At 28.7% G+C, this 24,414-nt stretch overlaps 1 protein-coding gene across 6 annotated transcripts in view; it reads right to left on the reverse strand.

Annotated features, from left to right (window-relative positions):
* The window catches only part of LOC142320296 (traB domain-containing protein), a 58,150-nt gene that overhangs the window by 17,023 nt on the left and 16,713 nt on the right, over positions 1-24,414 (reverse strand). For all 6 annotated transcript variants that reach the window (XR_012755339.1, XR_012755340.1, XR_012755348.1 and 3 more), the window contains exons 4-8: positions 17,960-18,074; positions 12,619-12,755; positions 9,789-9,928; positions 3,686-3,882; positions 156-258 (exon numbers count right to left, since the gene is read on the reverse strand). Coding sequence is in view for 3 of the 6 variants with exons in the window: in XM_075358018.1 (XP_075214133.1) it covers positions 156-258; positions 3,686-3,882; positions 9,789-9,928; positions 12,619-12,755; positions 17,960-18,074 (692 nt within the window). In the remaining 3 variants the exon portion in view is untranslated. The remainder of the gene's footprint in view (positions 1-155; positions 259-3,685; positions 3,883-9,788; positions 9,929-12,618; positions 12,756-17,959; positions 18,075-24,414) is intronic.

The raw sequence follows: 24,414 nt of genomic DNA on the forward strand, positions 1-24,414 counted from the left end.
AAACAAATTACAATTAATTCAACAATTTTAAAACCAGATAATAAAATGCTTGTCATCTTAAGTATTTTAGTGGCCATTTAAACAGAAAAATTAGTCGTACATTAAAAAATTAATAAAATAAATATAGATACATATAAATATATATATATACATACAACATTAAAGGTGGAATCATATCATCTGTAACTTTCAACCAATGACGGGTAATTCCTGAAGCATGACCAATTCCAACGATTCCAACAACTCTTGTTGGTTCATCTAAAAGAAATAATTATTTTTTAAGATAATTTAAGCAATAATATGATTGGTCAAATATCATTATTACACAATTTTTAGTGCTGATGAAGAACATTTATATTTTTTTTCTTTTATCCTGGGGACCACAACAAAGAGTCATTATCACTGCCTGAACACAATATAATTATAGTAAACAATTAAAAATTAAACAATAATAATATAAATCACAGGGTAGATGTAAAAAACCTTAAGTCACATGCTAAAAGCAAAATTAAATCACAATGAAACACAATAAAAACTAAAACAACAAAATTAACATCTGACATACACAAAAAACATTACAAGAATAATCAAATATCTGAATACAGATGCATAGCCTTATACAATCATTAAACATTCATTAACATCGTCGCATTGTTTCCTACAATACTTCAGATGTTAGTCGCTAATTTAAACTTCTACTGCAATGCCACATAACAAATACAGTTCACAAAAGGACGTGGTGTACCATTAGTTGGCAGTTGCAGTGAGCTCAGACAAGTTGTTTGGTCAGATCCATGATGTGTCCATGAGTAAGTTTAGTGTGCCCTGTTTGCAAATGGCAAATAATAACTTCCTTTCAATGGTTATTCCTGCATAAGGAGATCCACAGTAAGAAACACAGTGTTCTTAAATGAACAAAGTTTATTGTTGATAGTAGCATACCATTCACTTTGCTACTCATCATGAACTACCCTCTTCAGAAAAGAGATAAGGTTGATTGAAATAGCACAATTAGTGAAAGGAGGCTGCAAACAAGCCTCTTTTGCAACATTATCAGTGTGCACGCCTGAAATTCCAACATGCCTGGGGATCCAGCAGAAACTCACACTTGTGTTACGCCGAGTCAATACAGAAATATGTCTCATGGACAACAGGTTGTATAGATTACAAGTCATTAATCATCTGCAAGGCACTCTTGGAATCTGAACACAAAATACGTGACAATATGTTGTGCTAATTATATTTAAGGCCTTATTAATTGCACGCAGTTCCATGATGAAAATAATGATGATGCTTCGAAAGTCTAAATATGTATGTTCTATTGCCAAGAACAACCAACAGAATTATCATGTTTAGAACCATCTGTATAAACTATAGCATCAGTGTTCACGCTATTTACAATATAAAATTTTCTCCTAAGACAACCGGATTTATGTACTTTTTGATATCGATAGACTAAAGCAGTAATTTACAAAAGAAGCCAAAAGGGGATAATAACATTGATGAAGAGTAAAAGCTGGAAGTAAATGTATATTTAGAGCAAAGAAAAGGTGCTGAGCTCTGATGCGAAGCAAAGGAGATCTCAGCTGTTGCTGATACTGATTAAGATCTATGTTAGAGAACACTGCATCAAAGATCAGATGATTTGGTTGCACTTTAATGCAAGCTATATAGGAGCAGATCATTTGGTTTCGTTTTGGTTTAGCAGATCATTTATGTGATTATTCAGTAACTCTCCAGGATATTTTATTATAAAGTAGTAATGACAGCATCGATGGATGTTAAATTAGAGAATTAATTGCACTCAACACACCTACTAGATATACCGCACACCACATGCTGATACCATCTTCCCACTGTTTCTTGGCTAGTCAGTTTGTACTCCAATACTAACTCTTATAACTTTAGAGATGATTCTTTTCTCACCGTGCGCTTCATAGCAGAGGTAATCAAATCACTTGTGTTAATAATTACTCTCAAAAACAGCAAATGATGGCTGGAGACTGTTGTACCATAACAAAAGCATTACCTTTTGTTTAAGAGAAATAATTATCTATTAAATTACTCTGATTATTTTTAGAACTACAAAATTCAGATGAAACGGATTTAAATAACAAAATGTACTTTGTGAAATGTCCTTGTAAATCTTCCTAACATGAGAATGAAGTTGAAGATCATTTTAACTACTGTGTTTAATATTAGATGTGTTAGAATTCAGGGCATACACATATTAAAAGAAAAATGCAAGTTGAAGATCATTTTAACTACTGTGTTTAATATTAGATGTGTTAGAATTCAGGGCATACACATATTAAAAGAAAAATGCAAGTTTCTTGTGCAAGATAAAATAAGTACATGCCCATGTTAATGCAATTACACTAAATTTGAACAAGTTTTTACCACAGTTTATCTTCTGGAACAACATGCACATACAAAAATATAAACTTGGAAATACTTCATACATTATGTACAGAATAAATCAAACACAATCACAAATTTAAAATATACAATATGCTTAGCCAGAAAGTAAAGAACTTTTGACTGTAACAGATTTAAAACTAGTAATAATAAAACAAAACATTTCAGCTACTTAACATTCTTCATTATTCTAGTATCCATTAAGATTTAATCACTTATTACACAACTTTACTAGTTTTTCTATTCTACAGCTATAAAAAAATCATCATTAGTCAACCTCTTAGTGATAATTCTTTTGATTTCATTATTTTCAAAATGAGTAACACCTATAATTTTTAATTTAATTTAGAAATTAAAATCACAGGGACATGTGAATTTATTGTTTTGCTTGCATGAAATTTAACAAGTGATTTTTCACTTTCAAAACAAATATCACTTTCCAACAGCACAAAATTTTCTTGACTTATCATTGACTGGTATTAATGAATTTCAGATCATAAAATTATAGAAAGTAATCATCTTGCTCATACAGAGAAATGTTAAGGCAGCTTACATTACCTTTATCAGGCAGTAGTCAAGGAACATATCTATCACAAATATTTTGGCATCCATAATGTCCACAAATTGTATAAAGAGAAACCTTTAAAATCTGAGTAAATGAGTTACATAATTAATTTACAGAGATCACTTTAATTCCATAATTTATCAATCCTTATGAATTTTATGAGTGGCTTTTTGCTTTGTTTTTTTTCAATTATTAAAGCGAGCCATCAAGAATGACTATTGTTGTAAACAATTTATTAATTGTGAAAACAATTTTTCATAAGTGACATTAATAATCATCTCATTACCACATCCTTCTCTTATTTGCTTACATATACAGTTTTGAAACCATAGAAAAGTTTTCACACTGGTAAAAACTTTTGCTATGCTAGCATAAAATTATTTTTTGCATCTTTAAGGTTCCACTAGTATAATTCAGTGAATAGCATCTTGGGAATTGAAGGTCAAAATAATGCTGAACAGCTAGAGATTACATCATTTGAAACCACTGATGATATCATAGGATGAAATAAGTTTGTTTTTAATTTCTCTATAAAATTAAACATATGGTATTTATAAATTTCTATTTGTAAAACAGAATAAAACATTCAAGAGCAAATGGCACACCAACCATGCACATCAGTTTGAAACATTTACCTTACATCCTTCTCAAGATAAATTCTATAAGATAGCACTATACAAATTATAATGAAAATAGCATTACCAATGTTCTTAGAAAGAGGTTCCTCATTGTTGAAGAGATTTGCTGGAGAGGTCTGAGCAGCTAATTGCAATGAGTGAGTCAGAAATACATCACGCTCTTCAACAAACACCTGATTAAGTTCTGGAAATTTACCAGCCATTTCAGCCAACATAGAATCTAGCAAATCTCTCTGTTTGCATTTTTCCACTTCTTCTTTGCTACGCATAAAAATAGAAAAAAATTTAATTTAACTGCATTAAGTTGTTATAAGCTGAAAATATAACAAAGTACTCATACATCATTTCTTTTTTATTTACCCAAAAACCGGCATGGTTCAATTGGTTAGTACATATGGGTTTTGGCTCAAGCAAGAATATCAATAAACTGTATATTAGACTTTTCTACATATATAAAAAAAAAAATGTTATGAAACTATATTATATAGTTTATTTATATTTTTTTTTAATTAGGAAAAGTTATGTGACAAGTTCATAATGTGTTTCTAGAAATTAGTGAATAAGATATTTTGAATCTTGATGACGATGACACCAGTGATAAATACCATACACACATGAATTGTAATTACCGTATTTATTCGAGTACCACCCGCACCTCGATTTTCCGGACCCAAAATCTAAAAAAAAAAAAAAATTGAGTATATACCGGTATTTTAAAGTGTAACAGATATGATAAAAAAAATACGTAAATACAAAAATATTCAGAAAGTAAAGCATTTAATTCGTTCATTTAAATTACAATATTAATATTACATTAATAATTAATTACCGTAAGTACTTGTTTAGTTTACAATCAGTAGTCCAGTAAAACGAAAAGAAAATATCATGTTGAAAAGGATCATTTCAATACACTTTTTAATATGGGATTTTATTTTTAATTAATCACTGTCACCGTCAATGTCTGTAGAAGAGTTACCAGTAGTCTCCACGTCGCTTTGCCAAAGGTGATCATCTTCACTACCATCAAGTTCATTTCACATTTTTTTAAACTTTTCCTTACTAATTCTGTGGAAATACCTTCCCAAGCATCTTTTATCCAAACACAAGTATGGTTAAAATCTGGGCGTTTGATTCTTCCTGTAGGCGTGAGAAAGAAATTTTCATCAGCCATCCATTTACTGTACAGTTGTTTTAATGCAGATTTGAATGGTTTATTAATGCAGACATCTAGCGGTTGCAATAGAGATGTCAATCCGCCTGGAATTATTACTTGGTCTTTCATACCCTTTTCTAAAAAGACTTTCACTTTTTCAGTCGTATGCCCCCGATAACTATCCATTACTAGCATACTGGTATTTTTTTTATTAAGTAAATTTCCTGATCGCTTATTTTTTCTCTCTAATTCCAAGAAAAAAAGTGCGGGGGTACTCGAATAAATACAGTATGTCTCTCAAATGAAAATGTCAACCAACAACTTTATTTTAACACATTCCCACCAGCATGTTATTTCCCTGCTATTAATTGAAAGATGTATGTTGTCATGAACAGTCTAGCCATCAGACATCTCTAGTTTTTTTTTTTAATGTATTTGAAATAGTGTATATTAGTGATTTATTTTGTTTTTGTGAAATTTTTTTTGTTTTATCCCAAAAAAATTGTCGGCACACCCATGTTACGCTCCAATCTACAAAGGAACTGCATCAACACTCAGGTGTGCGCACCTGCTATTTGTTATACCGAATCACTTAGCAGTACACAGGCATACTGGCTTGACTGCTGGAAATGGTGGGGAAGCAGAACACCTACAAGGTGCACCTTTGTTTACTAGCAACCTTGATGTCAGTCGTATTTGTCTACCAGATGTGACTAGTCTGTGCGTTCATTTCAACAGTATTCGTTTCTTTAGTTTTGAAATTTTTTTATTAATTTCCTTTCATTTTACTGACTAAAAATGCCTAAACAAAGAATTACTGGTGTTTATAAAGTGTACTTACTCATGATGAAAAAATTAGGGTTATCATCATCAAGAGATGAAAAACCTGGCACTGAAAATAATTTGATTACGAACTTCAAAATTATCTACTGATAACATTCAATTTGTCAAGTTAACATACAGTCTACAGAAAATAATTTGGTATATTCCTATGAACCCAGTACATCAGGTATTCAGCCATGAGTTAAATTACAAAAAGTGCTCAGACCAGCACTTCAACCGCTAATCTGAGCACCAGCAATTCTGTCTACACATCTACCGATGAAGATTTTTCTGACAACCCTGACAAGGATTATCAGGAAAATATGGTAAGTAATTTGTATTCTTCACATAAGTCCCATACATCAGAATCAAGTGGTGATGAAGCTACAATAAACAGGCCTAACTGCTCTCCTATTACTGATTTAATGTAAATTCCTTCCAAGTGAGACCAAGAGTGAAGTTTTCTTCCAAGTAAGACCAAATGTGTAGTTTCAAATGACGACCAGTATTTAAGATCTGACATTTCAACAGAAAATCTACTTGAGCTGTTTAACATGCTTTTCTCAGATGCTACATTAGATTTCATTGTTACTGAAATTAATCGTTTCATTAATCAGTGTTTGAATAAAGAAGCCAGAAAAATACTAATGTGAATGAAATTAGAAAATTTCTCGCAATTCTTATGTTGATGGGCACAGAATCACTTGCCAGATACACAATTGCAAAAAAATTGAAAAAAATACACACATGTACTGGTCAAATGATATGTTTGCGAATGCTTTTGTAAAATGAATGATGCCCATCATTTATTGCAATTTTAAACCACTGGCATCTTGCCAAAAATAAAAATGATGATGGTAATAGTAAGATTTTTAAGATAGCAATGCTATTAAATATGTTACTCAAGTAATTTTCAAGCAGTTATAAAGCCAGAGAAAGAATTAGCAATTGATGAGAGTATGATTCCTTGGAAAGTAAGGCTTATTTTTCAAAAATATATTTCCCAGAAAAGTTGTAAGTGTGGGATAAAATTGTACAAACTGTCTCTGGACATACCTATAATTATTAAAACAGCAGCAGTAACTCAAAACATTGGCCATACTCATAAAATATCAATAGAGATTACATAAGGCTTATTAGATGAAGGAAGGTTACTTTATGGAAACAATTTTTACAAAAGTTTACCTCTAGTTGGAGCTGTAAGAAAGGAAAACATTCCATTGTGGCACGCTTAGAGGAAATATAAAAGGAATTCCAGAAAATTTTGTAAAAAAGAAGCCAAAAAAAAGGTGAAGTTGTGGGCGTGCAAAATAATAAGATATAAAAATGGTCAAATGGAAGGAATAAAGGCAAGTTTTAATGATGACTTCATGTATTGAACATAAAGGAAAAATGGTGGAATTAAACAAAAGGAAATAGAATTGAGGACACAGTAAAAAAAAAAAAAACAGATTGTATTTTGAACTATAACAAAGCCAAGAAAGGTATAGGTCTTCCTGATCAGTTGTCGTCAATGCATGGACATTACACCGAAAATTAATTTAACTTTTACATTTTAGAATCATTATTACTAAAAGGCTAACGTCTGATTAAGAAACCAAAATATCAAATCCTGTTATCAACAAGAAGACAGTCCATTATTTAGGGAAATCAACTGGACAAATACAAGCAGTGCAAAAAAATATGGGAAGAAGCATGAAGTCTTGAAGACAAAAATAGTTGCTACATTCTGCATACAGTGTCCTGATAAACTGCATTTCTGTTTACAATGTTTTAATGAGGTACACTAAAATGAACAGGTTTTTATGGATTTAATTCACTGAGTAGTTTCCTCTATTTTAGAAATATATTTTCATGAATAAGCAACTTTAAATTCTACACTAATTCAATTTTTTTTTTGATACTATTTATCTGTAAGTTCTTTTATATCATACTAATTTAAACAAAATATATTATTAGCTGTTTTTTCTAGCTTTTATTTGGTTTATTTTATACCTGCACTTTTTTTATTTTACAAGCTATTCTTTACGATTAAGTACTTAGATAAAAATTTTTGTCTAAAAATATTTACAGATTTGATACACTGTATAGAATGTAAAATATAATAAGAATCTGTTAATTTTGTGTATAAAACACCATATCCTAGCAATGGACAATTTCAATAAATAATTCAGTGTAATTCAAGATTAATTTTTTATTGGAAATTTTAATTTTTTTCTTCTTTTATAATTATGTTTTATGATTCTACATTTTATGATGTTCCCTCTCCATGATTATGATAAATTAATTTACTCTATAAAATATAATAAAAATTTTTTTTTTAATTTGAAGTCATACCTATTCCTCCTATGCAGCTACTCATTCTAAAGTCAGAATGTAACAAATGTACACTAATAATCATTTTCCCTTGAGCCAAAACCACCAAGCCCATGTCATTATTGTAAGACGGCAAGTAGTGAAACAGATTTAAAATAATCAAATCATTCGGTACACTGATGTGCCAAAACACCTACCAAATATAATATGCAGTGGCACACTGGTATACCAAAGCAGTATATATGAAATCATTTCTTCGGTTCATAGGTATGCCGATCTGTGGTGAACATGTAAAAAAATCCAGGCATCTGTAACAGTGTTCCTTGTAATTTGTTGCAAACTGAAGATGCTCATTTATTATGTACTGAAAATTTTCTGATTTCAGTTACATAACCTGACAACTTTTCAAGACATTTCTTTTTTTAAAATAATTATTAATATTTATTATACCTATAACACAGCTGATTTTACGACTAGATACCTATGAATCTGAATTTGCTAAAAGAATATTTATAGGTAATGGAGTAAAAACTGTAAACATTAGCAGAATAATCACCTCAGTTCATTACTTTTATCAAAATATCACATGTCTGAAAATGTATAAATATCACATTCTTACATGACAAATATCTCAACAGATCTGACAAGTTGTTAATACATAATTATGTTCATTTTAGTGCATGATTATGATTTATAACATTAAATTCAGCCTTAATGTGATAATTTGAGAAAAAATTTGTTCCTAAGCAATAATCAGTATGTAAGTTCAGCAATAATCAGACTTTCAGCAATAAATTTTCATGAATTAATATGCCAAATAAATATACAGCAATATTGGAAAACATATATACAAAGAAAATTATGATCTATGTTTAAGGTGTTTTCTTAAGGTGTCCATCAATAGCTATGTGATTTCTAATAAGTTTAGAATTTCTGATTTCTAAATGTTTAAATTTCTGTTTGTTTAATCTGCTACTCTCTAGAAAAAAAAATGATTTTCTGTAATTTTCCTATTACTCTGTTTTCTGTCAATAACTTTTTAAAAATACTAATGAGAATTCCATCATTCGGAAGGTATTTTATTCTATTAAGATAATTAAAAAAATTATTTTCTACACAATTTTAATATATAATTGATTGAAACAATCAATCCTGTTTCCAACAACTGAATTGTCTGAAAATTTTCCAATAGTTTAATTCTATTTTGAATCCATTAAAAATATTAAAACACATGTGTTTTTAACTGTCATAAATTGTGTTTTATATAATTAGTACAGTAGAAATTTTTAAACAAAAATGTTCACTATAATCAAACAATTGAATATTTCTCTTGGAAATAGTCGCAAAAAGTTGTAAAATTCCTTCTATTAGCAATGTAATAAGTACACTAAGACCTTAATAACATATGTTAATGTACAGCAGGACTCGCCATAAAATTAATATTTTTTTATCTTAAAACAAAGAACTTATATGTATATTATATTGTAAATCTACATACAGTCCTATAACATTTAAAGTATTAATTTTTCAACAAAAATCGATTGAGTTTCTGAAAACAGCTATGCATCACGTGTAACATAAAAAACATTTTTCTATGAAGGAAACCAATCCAGATGTGTATATTATAATGTTACAGAACATGGAAAACAGTTTCATATTGTCAATATTTTTTACTACCAGATAATATAAAAAGGAGAAAAAATGGTAATTAAAATTAATCAAATAGGTGTCTTTTACCAGTTGACTATGTATAAAGTTAATAGATGTCACTATGAATATGTATCACAGAATGATAATATTAATCATTTAAAGTTACAATTAGTTAAAGTTATCATTTTTCAGTTACAATTAAACACAGAAAAAATTAACTATATACCTCATAGTTTGATTACTAAACAAAAGTAACCAAATCAGCTTAAAACTTTTCCACCAACTAAGAACAGAAAGAGCTCGCTTCAGTGTAATACTAATAGGCCTATCTCCAAACTGGATTGCACAGTTACCTAACTTCTTTGCCTGTAAAATAAGAAAGATTATGCATAATTAAAATTTTAAAGAAAAAGAAAAATCACAAAAGAATGATTTTTAAAGTGAATATTCACACTTCCTTTGAAACAGAAACATTTATAACAAAAACAAGATTAATACTAAGAAATTTAAATGAATTAACTACAACTATAAATATTTCTAGTGATTGTAAGAAACCCATTCTAATCTTTAACAATAAGGAGTATTAGTTGTCCACATCACATTAACCAGCATAATAATGTATAAGGTAAATTATAATTGTCTATATCATAAGAAGATACGTTTATTTCACATTTAAAATAATACAAAACTGAAATTAACGAATGAAAAATAAATTTATTTAAAACCTTACAAAGAAATAAACAAACACATCAACATTTCTAATTATATTTACTTAGAACATGATGATCCTGGTTTGTTTAAAAATAAATGTACAATCTTTTGTTTTGCATTACAAATCATTTCTACGAATAATAATCCAAAGAGCTGTTATAAAATGCCTTTAATAAGGAAATTATACGCAAAAATTGAGTTTACCACTATAATTAAAAGGCTACTCTATGAAATATTCAGTAGTATTCTATGTCATAGTAATTATGAACATAGTTATAAGTGTGAGAAAAATCGCAAAATTATTTCTATTAGCAATTTAGTAAGTACATGGTAATGTAGTACAGACAGTAATGTTCATAGTACAGATGTTTTCATTCTTGTTCAGCTTCATGCAATTAATGACAGAAATCAGTGAGTTTTGCATTAGGATGATAGTTGTCACACGAACCTTCTTCTTCCTCAGGAGTCAGGGCTTCCATCAATCTACCTACAACTTCATCCTTTTTTTAAACTAGAATGTGATAATCTTGATCACCTTCCAACCATTATTCAATATGCTCCAATAACAAATTCTGTTCACTATCTTAATCAGTAACCTCATAAAAATCATCTAGTTCACATCCACTTGTGTCTAGTTCAATATCTTCATTTAAAAGTTTCTTCCACATACTGGACAGAACGGAAGTTTAATGTTTTTTTTAAAATGGTTGTAATAAAATCATAACTCATGGAAAGTCAATTATATAATTTTAAATTTTAGTCTGTTGATGTCTTTTATCTTCTATTACAGAAGTCTTCAAAACTCTATCATTTAAGTTTTTTCTTACAGATATGTTTAACAGAGTAAAAATGATTGATTGATTGGCTGATTAGGGGTGGTGTTATGCTGCATGGCAGGTACATATAAATTATCTTTCCATCAGCAACACACATCTTTTGAGCATGTAGATAAGACGATGCACACTTAAGTAAAATTACGGCCTCATTTCATGTTTGGATATTTTTACATTTCTTTTGTAACCTGACATTTCTGGAACAGCTTTGTTGTGAAATTACTTACTTATAATGTATGAAATAAAGTGGATATTTTAACATTATAACAATGATCTGTAGATTTTGGTTATCTCTGATTGTTTGTGGGTATTTACTTTTCACAATATCAGATTTTATCAAGTGGTTTCCATCTGCAGTAGTACAAAATAATGTGAACATAAATTGTTTATTTATCTTTTTTCATGATTTGAGTTTACAATCTTGTTTCAAATGAATACTATCAGGTAATAGCCTCCAATCAGTACATCAGTTTCATCATTACTGCATAGCCTGTTTTAATTTTTACATATTCCTCCTTTAAAGTTGCATTCAAATTTTCCCTTAAAGGTTCAACCACTCTTAAACTTGCATAAAAGTTTTTGCCATAGATTTTCTCATTTTATTGTTATGCTGCATGCTAAATAAAAAAAGCCATCTGAGCTATTTGAGGCCCATTAATTCTTAACTGTCTGGTCAATCCTACAACATACTGAATTTCATTCTCATTCAAATCTGGTACATTAAAGTTGAGCATTCCATCTGTAGATGGCTTATCATGTGACACTGTCTGTTTTCTAATGTAGTACTTCGATCAAATACTTGCTACAGATGCCCCTTTATGGTTTTTCTAAAAGAGAAAGAATCTTATTTTTGTTTGTCTAATACAGTTAATGACACATTTAAAATACATTAATTTGGTTTTAAACAATTACACAAACTGAATGATACAGCATAACTATAATTAACAAAAAGAATAATAACCGCACTAGCTGAGTAACAATGAGACTGATTGATTAAAATTTGTCTTTCTCCACACAAAGTGTGATCTTATCCGATTGTAATAACCAAGCACTTTTATTATTTATTAACTTTCATTATTTATGGTTATCTTTTTATTTCATTCAATCTTTATTTTTATTATATAAATCACATTTAGAGTAAAACTCAGTGACATAATGAAAAGTGAAAAAAAAAATAACACATGATGAAAAATAAAATATTTACAACTAATAACAAAAAATAAAAAACGATATATTTTATCTATAACAAAACTTGATATTCAACCAAAACAAAACAAAATTTTTACTTTACAAAATAATAACAAAAACATATTTAACTAACTGCCAATAAACTGTATTAAAAATCACATTAATTCTTATCAAGATAATTTCTTCACTCTACAATTATAGCATTAACATCAACATTAATAAAAAATTAAAACCAATTTTAACATGTTTTTGCCATTACAGAGATAAGGAGTAATATACTTATTTATTTTATAGAAAACTTTGGTGAAAAATGAAAAAATCAACCTCAGCAAATGCTCTTCGAAATTCACCACCAGGTGCCATGCCAAGATCCTTAGTCAAACGAGCAGACATATTAAGTAATAAAATATACAGAAGGCCTTGAAATGTTCCATGCTCTTTAATCATGTCTCTCATCTTTTCTGTAATAGCGAGAAACACACAATTTATAAATATTTAAGAATACTTATATTTTTAAATTGCATAACCATAAAAAAACAACTGATATTATGAATATTTAAATATAACACTAAAATCGATGATTATTATTATTGTACCTTTAATGTATTTTAAAATGTAGGAATAATTTTTGAGAGTTTATAGGAAATGATTGTAATGAAATAACAATATATTCAACTCACACAGATACATTTTAACACCTCCAATAACCTGAATCCGAGTCATGAAAAACAGTACCTTACAAGCAATGACTCATTTCCGGATCATGGTGGAGAATCATATCACGTGCATGACCATTTCATTGGTTAGTATGAAGCTATCATTAATTTAGTGTTTATTTATATTTCAGTTTCATTTTTACAATTCTTGTGAGTATCTACAATTGCTGGTTTAAATGAAAATTTTGTTCACCAAAGTGACAATGAACTCAATAAGATGATTTTTTGGCAATGTCAGCGGACGGTGGTTTTGACAGTGACTTTAGATCATAGTAAGGATGATAAATTGGATATCGACCTAAACCCAGTATGATGTAATGCAAATAGTGGCTTGAAAAATATCCCACTAGTGGCTTGAAAAATATCCCACTTTTGAAAAAAATAAAATTATTTTCCATTTCCTGCAAATTAACCAAATGACAATTTTAACACTTACTGATATATTTCTTGAAAATATTTATAACAAAACTAATAAGATATGGTTCATAAATTGCCCCCAAAGATAAAAAATCATGAATAACACAGTTTAAAGCATTTACAATGGATGAACCTAAAACATTTACAATTTGGTTTTGATGCATACTGGAACAATAAGGATGAACTGTTTTCAAGACTACATTTATTTAATTAAACAAATATTTAAGCAAATATGCTTTCTCTAGTATATGAGTTACAATCTATTCCTTTTAATTATGAGATATCTACATTTGATAAAAAATAAAAATTATGACACAGAACATCTACATAAAGTGAGGCAACTAACCTTAATGATAAAATACTCGTCCTATCAAAAAAAATTGCTTGCTATTGATGAGGCGATGACTCTAAGGAGAGGGCAGCTGGTGATACACCATATGTAAGTAACAAAATATATAAATAATGTAATAATACGTAAACCTGCAGGATTAAAATGTATTCCCTCGCAGAACCTCACAACCTAAATTTAATTCACTATTTATGGTGGAAAAAATGATCCTTTGACAGGGAAGGTTCATACAAAAAAGTGGTCATGCACCTTTTACAAAATTGCACCAATCATGGTCACTCTGTCTATATGGACAATTTCTACAAAGCATCAGTCTCACGTCACATTACTATCAAAAGAAATATGTTGCATTGGTACATTGCGAGAACCCATCAGCATTGATTGCTGTACCTTAAGAAGGGGTAAACCATGACATAATATGCTGATGGAATTATGGCTGACAATTGGAAGGATAAGAGAACAATTAACCTTTAAACACAAAAATGGTATGGCCACTTTTGTAAATAAGCACCATAAAGAACAACAGAAACTACTTCCAATAATGAATGCCTTTATGAAAGGAGTAGATCGTGGAGATCAGTTGGTTTCTTATTATCCATGTGGACATAAAACGCTTAGAAGGTATAAAAAGATTTTAAATCTCATTCTTCAGATATTCTGATCAATAGCCAAGTTATGTTATAACAGGAATGCAAATAATGATGAACTAAAAACTTCATCCCATGACTTGCAGTTGGCACTCCTTAAATTACATCTTTCACTAACAGAAACACCAAGTGTCTACCCAACACCACATCACAGCTCTGAGCACTGCAGTACAAAAACCAAAGACAGTGACTCAAAGAATAAAATAAAAAGTAAGCAATGCAAGGAATATCATAAAAACAACAAAAGGGATTAAACCATTTTTACAAGTAACAATTGTAGGAACAAACCAGAGTTATGCCCCGGCAAATGTTTCAACAGTTTCTATCAAAACACATAAAAGTATCATAGGTGAAAAAACCTGTTTTTTGTTTTTGTAAGATGTTCAGGTTGTAAATAGTCTTAAATATAATGTTTTTCTTAGCAAATAATCATTTTATTTATTTTTAATTTTTTTTCTAATTAATTATTAATATAGTAAATAAATTATAAACATAAATACAGTAACTGTTCACACAATGTGGTGTGAACATAAATTCGGGTCACACAATAATACATACATAAAAGTTTTTTTTAATTGTTCTGAAACAAACTTTTGGATAAAATCTGTTTTTTGATAGATTTCTATATTGTATTACATTACTGATGTATAATAACATAAATTTAATAAGCAGTGAATGTGTTATTAATAGAGACAAACAATGAAGATTTCTTGAAATATTTGATTAGATTTCTATTTACAAAGTGTGGCACAAGTGTGCCAAAGTGTACAGAATGATTTTGAATAGTTTAAAATTTTGTATTTCCATGTCTGAACATATAAATTTTGGTCACCTCAAGCACATTTTCAATTACTCAGAATTCATTCTAAACGGTTTTTTCAAAATGTACTGGTAGTGCTTATGTCTACAGTTTATATTTTTGTACTTACAATTTGTATACGCATTTTTAATAGCAACAAAAGATAGTCGTCTCTTTACCTTTGCTTTTTCAACTGTGCAGTATACTTTGTTTTAATCAGTTAAATTATAAGTATTGATGGTTAGAATTTAGAAGTAAGAAAGGTTCAATAGACTCAAGAAGTTAATGTAAAATTTTATTATTTGATCTCTTGTAACTTGACAAACTTATCAAGAATAATTAGGCCAAATTAATCAGATATACTTTTCTAATTATATATTATTTTTTCTTAATATTTAATTTAATCTGGTTTACATCCTTAGGATCATAGACGGCAAAATAAATCATAGTAAAAATATTCATTTGAAATATTTTTATTTTATTAAACCACAAAACAAAATTTGATTAAGGTAAAAAAGTTTTAGATTTGTGGGTTCAACATTCCATACTTTTTTTAAGATTAAAGTTTTAAGTAAATACTACAATATTTTTAAGTACACATATACTACATGATATCAATGATTTTTTTAATCAAAAAATGTTTCATCTAAAAGTTAGTTTATTTTTAAAAATTTATTTTTGAAAAAGGAAGGACTCTCAAAGTACCCAGTTATTTTTTATCTGTATTCAAGTTTTACCCTTACTCAAATCAACAGATTTTCATAATTTAGTTGATGTGACATCATATTTCTTTAATAACTTTTTTGCAGGAAATTTAGATTAGATTTAGTTCAATCATAACAAATGTTAGGAGAAAGAGAATGGAACAACAGATAATGAATCAGGGTTTTATTTATCAACCTATAATATTTTGTGTAAACTGGTTATTATTAGGTACTTTTCAAACTTTGAAATTATTAGTAAAAGTGATAAATTATACCAGTGTACAAAAAAGAACATCATTTTAATCTATAATAATATCTCTTGGATGAAGTGTACAATGTTGATTTAAGTCTAGAATAAAACAGCAAAAAGGACAGTTTTTGTTGCATATGTGGCTGTCGATCGATTTCCTACCTTTCTGTTTAAGAGTGCCACTAGCAAAGATGGCATATCCTGAACAGAAAGCCTTCTGTTTTCCACAGAAAGATTACTGTGATCCTCTAGATAACAATAACATTCATTGATGGGATAATCAGTTTGAAAAGACTGCAGCTCTGTGTAAAGGGAAAAGTATGGAATCACCAAGGATGTCCAAAGAAAACGTTGAACATGTTAGGGAATCTTTCCTGTGTTCCTCTAACAAAAAAATGTTAGGATGGCCAACCGTGAACTGGCAATGCCAGTACAGAATGTTTTAAGGAAATACTTACATGTCCATACTGTTCAGTTGTTACAGGCTTTGAAGCCTGCAGACTACACTGTGCATACCAAACTGCAATTGTAAAGAAGATAACAACTTTTTTGATCATATTGCGTTTAGATAGTGATGAATCTACATTTCATATTTGTGATAAAGTTAACACACATAATGTCCACATCTCAGAGTCAAAAAATCCCATGAATTCTTACAATGCGAAAAGAGCTCCCTAAAATTTATTATTTTCTGCACAATATCCTGTGGCAAGTTTATGGATCATTCTTTTTCTCTGAAGCAAGTATAACAGGAGTTGCTTATTTGGATTTGCTTTATACAATGACTCTTTTCTCAACTGCAAGATGGACCAAAAAATTTTATTTAGCAATAAGATGGTGCACCTCCTCACTGGCATAGCTTTATTGAGAATTCGTCCCCAGTGGTCAGATCATCAATAGTGAATTCTACTGCTAGATTTTAACATGACTGAGGAAGGACTTAAACAAAAGTGCTACGGCATGCAAAAACTGGATGCTCCATGATGTCAATGCACCCTGTCACTGTTCTTTCCTTACACATGAGTTTCTCCAAGGCAGAACATGATCTCACTTCTGCAAATGCTGTAATCTTCAGATTTGGGTGCTACAGATTTTGCCCTCTTCCCGCAGTTGAAAATCCAGCTTAAAGGAAGCCATTTTGACACCACTGTGGAGTTCCAATACAAATCGCAAAAGATACTCACCATGCTTCAAAAAGTGGACTTCCAGGACATATTCCAGAATTAAAATGATTTTGAATTACTTTCTTCATCTACAATTTTAAGAAAAAGAAAATCAGCAAATTATGAATTAATTGTATTGCTTACTACAGTTCATATTCCTTTTAAAAACATTTCAATGTTATTATTGAGGTTTTATGGATAAATATTTATGGATTTAGAATTCATAATAGTATAATATAAAAACTGAAAGTATAAATAAGCCCCTTTATAACCTTTATTTCTTATTTTATGTCCCATTTTACTGGATTAAATTCCAAGCAATAACTGAATCTGTTACTGTCGAAGGAAAAATGACGACTAATAGACAACACAAATAAATTAAAATTTTATGAATATTAGGCTAAAAGGTTTTGTTCATTAAAAATTCATAAAATGAATAACAAACACGAGATTTAAATTTAAAAAAATCATCTAAGGTAACCAAAAGCAACTCAAATAATCACTAAGCAAGTTAAATACATCAACAGTAATGGTAATTCTTAAAAAAATCATTTTTTTTAGCATTAAAAGGAATGTTAAAGAAAATTAAATAAAAATATAGAACATAAACAAGTGCTTACCAAATGATATATTTTTTGCTTCTCTTTCTATAGTCTCCTCATCCATTTTCAAAATGCTAGCACGACTTGGACATAACTCAACCATCACCAAATGAGGTCTCACGGTCTGAATCACCTGAAAACATAATATATACTATTTCTTTTTCTGTAACATTTATTTAGTATTTAAAAAAAAAAAAACAAGTCCTACACTAACCTTTAAGGTACAGACAAGCTTCAATGTAAGATGACTATGAATTTTGTATAAAGCATTTCAAAAAATAGTTTAAACAAAAAGCACTATCAGAAATTTTACAGAAGAGGATTATGTGATCAAGTTAAGTTTGGGGTTAAGGCAAACAATATTTATGAAAAAATGCACAAAATATAAATCAGAAAAGGGCTATTCCAAGGAAATAAAAACTTCAATTATATTAAAAAAGTATGTACTTTTTTTAAAATAACAACACTTATATTTAAAATGCCCTCAAAATAGTTTTTTTAAGCCACTCAAATATTGTTGATCTTACCTAACTAAAAATAAAAAACAGGGTGCTATAATTACAAATTTTTAATTTAAGATATGTTTCAGCCCTTTTCACTATTTGTAACTGTGAGTGCCATGCTTTTAATTCTAATCATACAGAACAAAATTATTTTGACAACTTAAAGAAACAATTTTTTTTATAAATATTTTCAATTCCTATTTTTTGAAACTCATCAGATTTTTTTATATCTTGATTTCTTTCACTATCTTGGGGTTTTCACTTTTTTATCCAATTCTACTTTTTACTTTTTCAAAATATGTGCACAGTTTTAAATTTTAAATAGCTCTAATTTTTGAAAAAAGATTCCCTTTTAAAATTTAATTTCTAAAGTTTTAATCTAATTTCTAAATAACACTTTTAAGATTTTTATTTATCAAATTTGAATCCCCATTTGTACAAAGTAACAATCTATGATACTGTTACTTTCCCATCTAGACAGCACTATAGCTCTAGAAGGATAAGTATTGTAATCAATCCAATTTGGGTATATGCAGTTTTCACCTGACCCTGAAGTTGTTTTCTAATGACAATAAATATATATATATACATATGTAATTCTTTTTTATTTTTTAAATCGATCCTATTAACCCTGGAGTAGAGGTCAAAGGAATCACATATGATTTTTCAATATTTTCTACTCTTTAGTCTAAGTAGGGGAAGACAGGACCACTAATTTATTTATTTTTTTTTTTTAAATATTCACAACTAAAAAATAGGGTACAAACATATTCAATATTAACAAAGTCAAAAAAATTGTCAACACAACATTAAATCAAATAACTTATCTCAAAATCAAACAATCAAATCAAGTAATCAAATCTCAGAAATAAAATACTGAAATAAAAAATTTTGTTCCAATGAAAAAATTGTAAAATTTATTTATCACTAACTTTCTTAAGCAATATAAAATTTTAATAGCTCCATCCACATTCTCAGTTCATCTTCCTATCACATGTTTAAAAAGAGATTTTGTTTTATCTTCAAGAGCAGAATAGCATGATGTATAACCACCACTATAATCTCTCATTATTTTTGCCTAATGAATGAAGCTTTAAATTCTCTTGATGCAACAAATTTGATTTTAATAACTTTTGCTACACAGTTTAATCATTTTGGCTGCTACACGGCAATTCTCATCAGGAAAGAATGCAATCTGTACCCACTCCCCAACTTAAGGTCTACATCGTTCACTACAGATACATTTCTATATGACTAACAATGAAAAATCATGGTCTTATCTGAATTCTCAAAGTCTATCATTTCATGAGGTTCTACTTTGTCAGAGTACTAAGGAGTACTTTGTTCAGCAATCTTCTGTTCATCTTTAGAACTAAGAGCTTCATAGTTGATGAAGTCGTACATGCTCTAGCAAACAACATTTAGCTTTCTTCCTGAGACAGGTGCTTCTCTAAATTGCATCTCTCTTCCAGAGGTATTTTTAATGATACACCCAAAAAATTTGAAAGAGCTGTTCCTCACCTTGTTGATTCTTAAACCTTAAAATATCTAAGTTCTATTAAGCAGACTGTAAATCCAACGGGTGGTTCATCCGTCGGGAGAATAAATAAATAAAAGGCATAGTTGCTCAAAAATCTTGTTATATAAACAAAACACTTATTACTATTAACACACATAATATGGCTGGCTGAATAAATGAATTAATAAAGGTAACACACAAGTACATATTAAAGCATAATATTCCGAATGCCTATCAATTGGAATCATGGAAAGGTTAACTTCGTTCGAGCAACAACTTGCCGCTAGCACATCCCGCAGCTAAGTGTTGAGTAAGCACTCTCCAACCAAGTGGCCAAACTTAGAACTAGCAGGATACGAACTACTCTTAGTAGACATACGCTGAACAAGCTTAATAGAGAGTGGATGAAGTTGTAGTGTGTCATCAATTGACAAAGAAACATAATACAAGTTTGCAAATTTTAATGTATCATAATTCTATTTAGATACTTGTATCATTCTTTTACAATAAATCTTTCCATTCTGTATCATTTGTCAAAATTGAAATATTACATGAAAAAATTCTGTCAATGCTCATTTTTTAAGTTTTCAAAATATTTTGTTGCTTTTTAAGAGCTTAATTTACCAGTTGATCTCTATGTTCTATCACATTTTTGGGCTCAAAGAGTCTCTTGAGAAAACTAGTGGCAAATTTGAATCTAACACACTATTTTGAAGTTTACAATTTTTTTTCTTTTTTATCTTAACAGCCTTTCACAAATAGTCTAAACCACTGGTCAACATCTGAACATCACTGGCAGCTTTTTGTTCATAAAAACAGTACAAGTAATATTGATGTAAAATAAAATGATTTAACTTTTAAGGCAAATATGGTTCCAAAAAAATATGTATTTTTAAAAAAATGTTGCCTTATAAATTGAACTGATATATTTTTTAAAATAGGCTAGCAATAAATTTCACTTTCGAGCATAAATTTAATTTTTCACAAAATAACAAAATTAAATATTATTTTAACACTTTTCACCCCTACTCAATTACTTATTTTTTATCTCAAAAATAAACAAATAAAAACATTAAAAAATTGTAGATTAATTGGTTACACGAATTAGGATATATATATTTTATAAAAAAAATTCAACTCGGTCATAAGAAACTGCATTTTTAATAAATGCAGTGAGTATTGCTTCTTACATGCTTGAAAGTAACAAGGTCTTAGCTAAAAATGATTTCTGATACGCTGTAGAATTTCACATACCCTTAGACTTCCTCTACATCTTCTCCATTAGTAAAACTCCCCCTAGCACAATTTACTACTGTCTACTCAGCCACAAAAAAAAAACTTGTAAATCCTATATGATTCTTCAATTTACACATAAACTGTTGATACCTATCCACAAAAGAAAAATGGTGCCAAACATAACTGTTTTTGCATAGTTTCTATACAATAAAAACTTCTTCACTTCTATACCCCTCTTATAGTTTTAACCAAACACTATTCAATCAGCCATTAGTAACTTTTGGATTAACATTTTTAAATTCTCACTACACTTTTAATTCATGTACAAAATTTTTATTTTCATACCCAAAAACAAACAGTCTTTTTTAATAAGAATATCTTATTAATTTCTTTAGACTTTGGTCCACTTATGAAAATAATACGTTTAAACTGTCAAATACCTTTTTGATAAATCCTGATGTTGAAATACCTGTATATTCTACACTTCTATTTTCTCCTTCAAACTGTATTTTTTTTTCAAATCACAATTTCTTCAAATTAAACTTATAGCTAGCAACACATTAAAATTTGTTTTTTATAATATACTGTATTTAAACAGAAAATAATGTTTACTTATGTTTCTAAACAGAAAATAATAAGTCATCTTCTCTTCAGTCACTAATTATTTTATATAATTATTTCACAGACAAAAAAATGTTAATGGAAAAAATGTTAAAAAGACCTATATAAACAAAACAAAAATTCTTAAAATTAATAATTATAGTGATAATTATAACAAAAACAAGAAGGAGGGCTAAACACAATAAAACATTACTTTGGCAAAATTGGAAGAATTTCCATTATAAACTATAAAATAAAGCAGCAAACTGAAAAAAGAATTTACATTGCATCACTGTAAACTCTGAAACCAGATATCAAAGCAACAGCTGAAAAAAATATTACAACCACTGTGATTGTGTACAGATGCAGTGGGTCATTCAATTTGATAGGAACCTAACTATAGCAAACTGTAGATTCAGTTCCTTTATTATGTATGCTATTCTTATTATGCCTAATACTTCTTGTGTTACTTATTCATAATTATTACATATTCATAAAAACCAATACATGTAATGGTATAATTCAATGTATTTTTACAAGAGCAATTTGAATTTGCTTGCCTAAGCAATATCTTGATTGAAAGAATTACATTTTTAGAAAAGTAATTTTTTTAAAGTTTTAAAAAACTTTTAAAGAAAAATTCAGAACTTATTATATACTTAGAACTTATTTATTTAATAAATAATAAAAACTAATTGCATCTAGATAAATCCTTATCTAGAAAAAATTAAAACCATTCAATTTTATAGGTAGAAACAGTGAAAAGTTTGAAACATTTTATTAATAGAGGAATATTATCTGCTATTCATGTGAAAAGGATTCATATTTTTCTTGATAACTCATAAAGAAAAAAAATACACTAGGATGAAACTACCAAAAGTTATAAACAGTGATAAAATTAGAGATGAAGATGGCTTTTACTTCCTTGTACCAAGTAAAGGAAGTACTATGATCGCGAAAAATTTCAGATTTCAACGGAAATATCCATTTTCACTATCCCTGAGTGCATTTTGACTAGTTTTGGCAAGACGTATGTACATATCTATCTCACATAACTCAAAAATGATTAGCTGCAGGATGTTGACATTTTGGATTGGTGTAACATCTAGTTGTGTACCTCCCCTTTTGACTGCAACTGACTTGCCCAAAAAAGCCCAACTTTTTCTTAACTGCAGTAATAAGCCCTCATTCAGAGCTTTTCAACAATATATCATAAGTGGTACTTATTTTCATTGGTTCCAGAGTTATAGCCAAATAAAAGTTTAAATAATGAAACATTTTTTTATCTTACAAGGGGAAGGCACATCGGTTTGAATTCGACTCATTTCCTTTTTTTTTTTTTTTAATTTAAATATATTGATTTATTAATAATTAATTATTAACCTGAGTGTAAAAAAAAATTATAATAATAATTTGATAACAAAAAAAAATTCATAAGTTATTAATGAAATAACATTTTATGCACTTTTAAAATGTATATATGTAATTTAATAGGCGAACAAGGAAATAATGTGGTGTCCAGATCATATTTTTTTTAAAAATGTTTTTAAATATTTTCAAAGGCACTACTTCCAACAGTTAAAACTTAATAAGCTAAAAAGGTCTGCATGAGTAAAATACCCATCTCTTTAGTTATCACGCCTCTAAACATTTCACCATCTCCCAAGCAATTTAAAATAAAATTAATGTTACCAATTCTCCTAGCACACAAGCAACCAAACCAAATTTCACAATTGTAAATTAAATTTTTACCACGGTATAAAACAAAAATGCATGATAAAACACATCCATATGTACATATAACAATTTATAACCAAGAATTAAATATTTTTGGATTCAGAGATGAAAAAAATAATAACAAAGAAACATTCAGCTGCTTAATTTTTCAATTAACAGAAATAATTTTTCTCTGTAAATACTACAGTATTTACAGTACAGCTGGAAAAATAAAAAATATATACTTAACAATTCCTAACGTATATATTAACCAAATTTATCTTAAATGATAGAAATAAAACTACTTTCTGAAAAAATATAAGAAACCCAACTAAAAAATAATAATAACTGAAAAATGACCAGTAGAATAAAAACATATATTTAAAATTTTTCCAAATTAATTCAAATGTATGAAAAAAAATTATCTGTTAATCAAAAGAAAAAAAAATTCAAGAATATAGTGTTAAGTGGTAGTAATGTACAACTGCATACAGATATAGTTAATGTAATTATATAAATATATTTGATTATGAGTTATTATAATATGATATTGAATGGGAAAGGCAAAACAATTACTGGATTTAATGGAGAGGGTCATATTGGAGTGTACATAAAAACCCTTTCTACTATTCAACAGGATATCAAATTAGAAAGTACCTAAGTTGTAATAAAGTAAAACAAATGTGCTACACCAGCTGAAAATGAAGTGTTTATTTTAGAATTTAATTTTTTTAGCATAAATAAAAAAGCTCTGCTATTGACAATGAAAGTTAATCGAAGCATTTTTTTTAGGCATGAAACATGTGGTAAGAGATGCTAAAGACAATAATAAATAATGGGTAGAACAAATGGCAGTGCAAATTAATAATGAAATAATGTATATCACAATAAACACCTAA

Source organism: Lycorma delicatula, chromosome 1 (genome assembly GCF_047948215.1).
Source record: "Lycorma delicatula isolate Av1 chromosome 1, ASM4794821v1, whole genome shotgun sequence".
NCBI classification, from domain to species: Eukaryota; Metazoa; Arthropoda; class Insecta; order Hemiptera; family Fulgoridae; genus Lycorma; species Lycorma delicatula.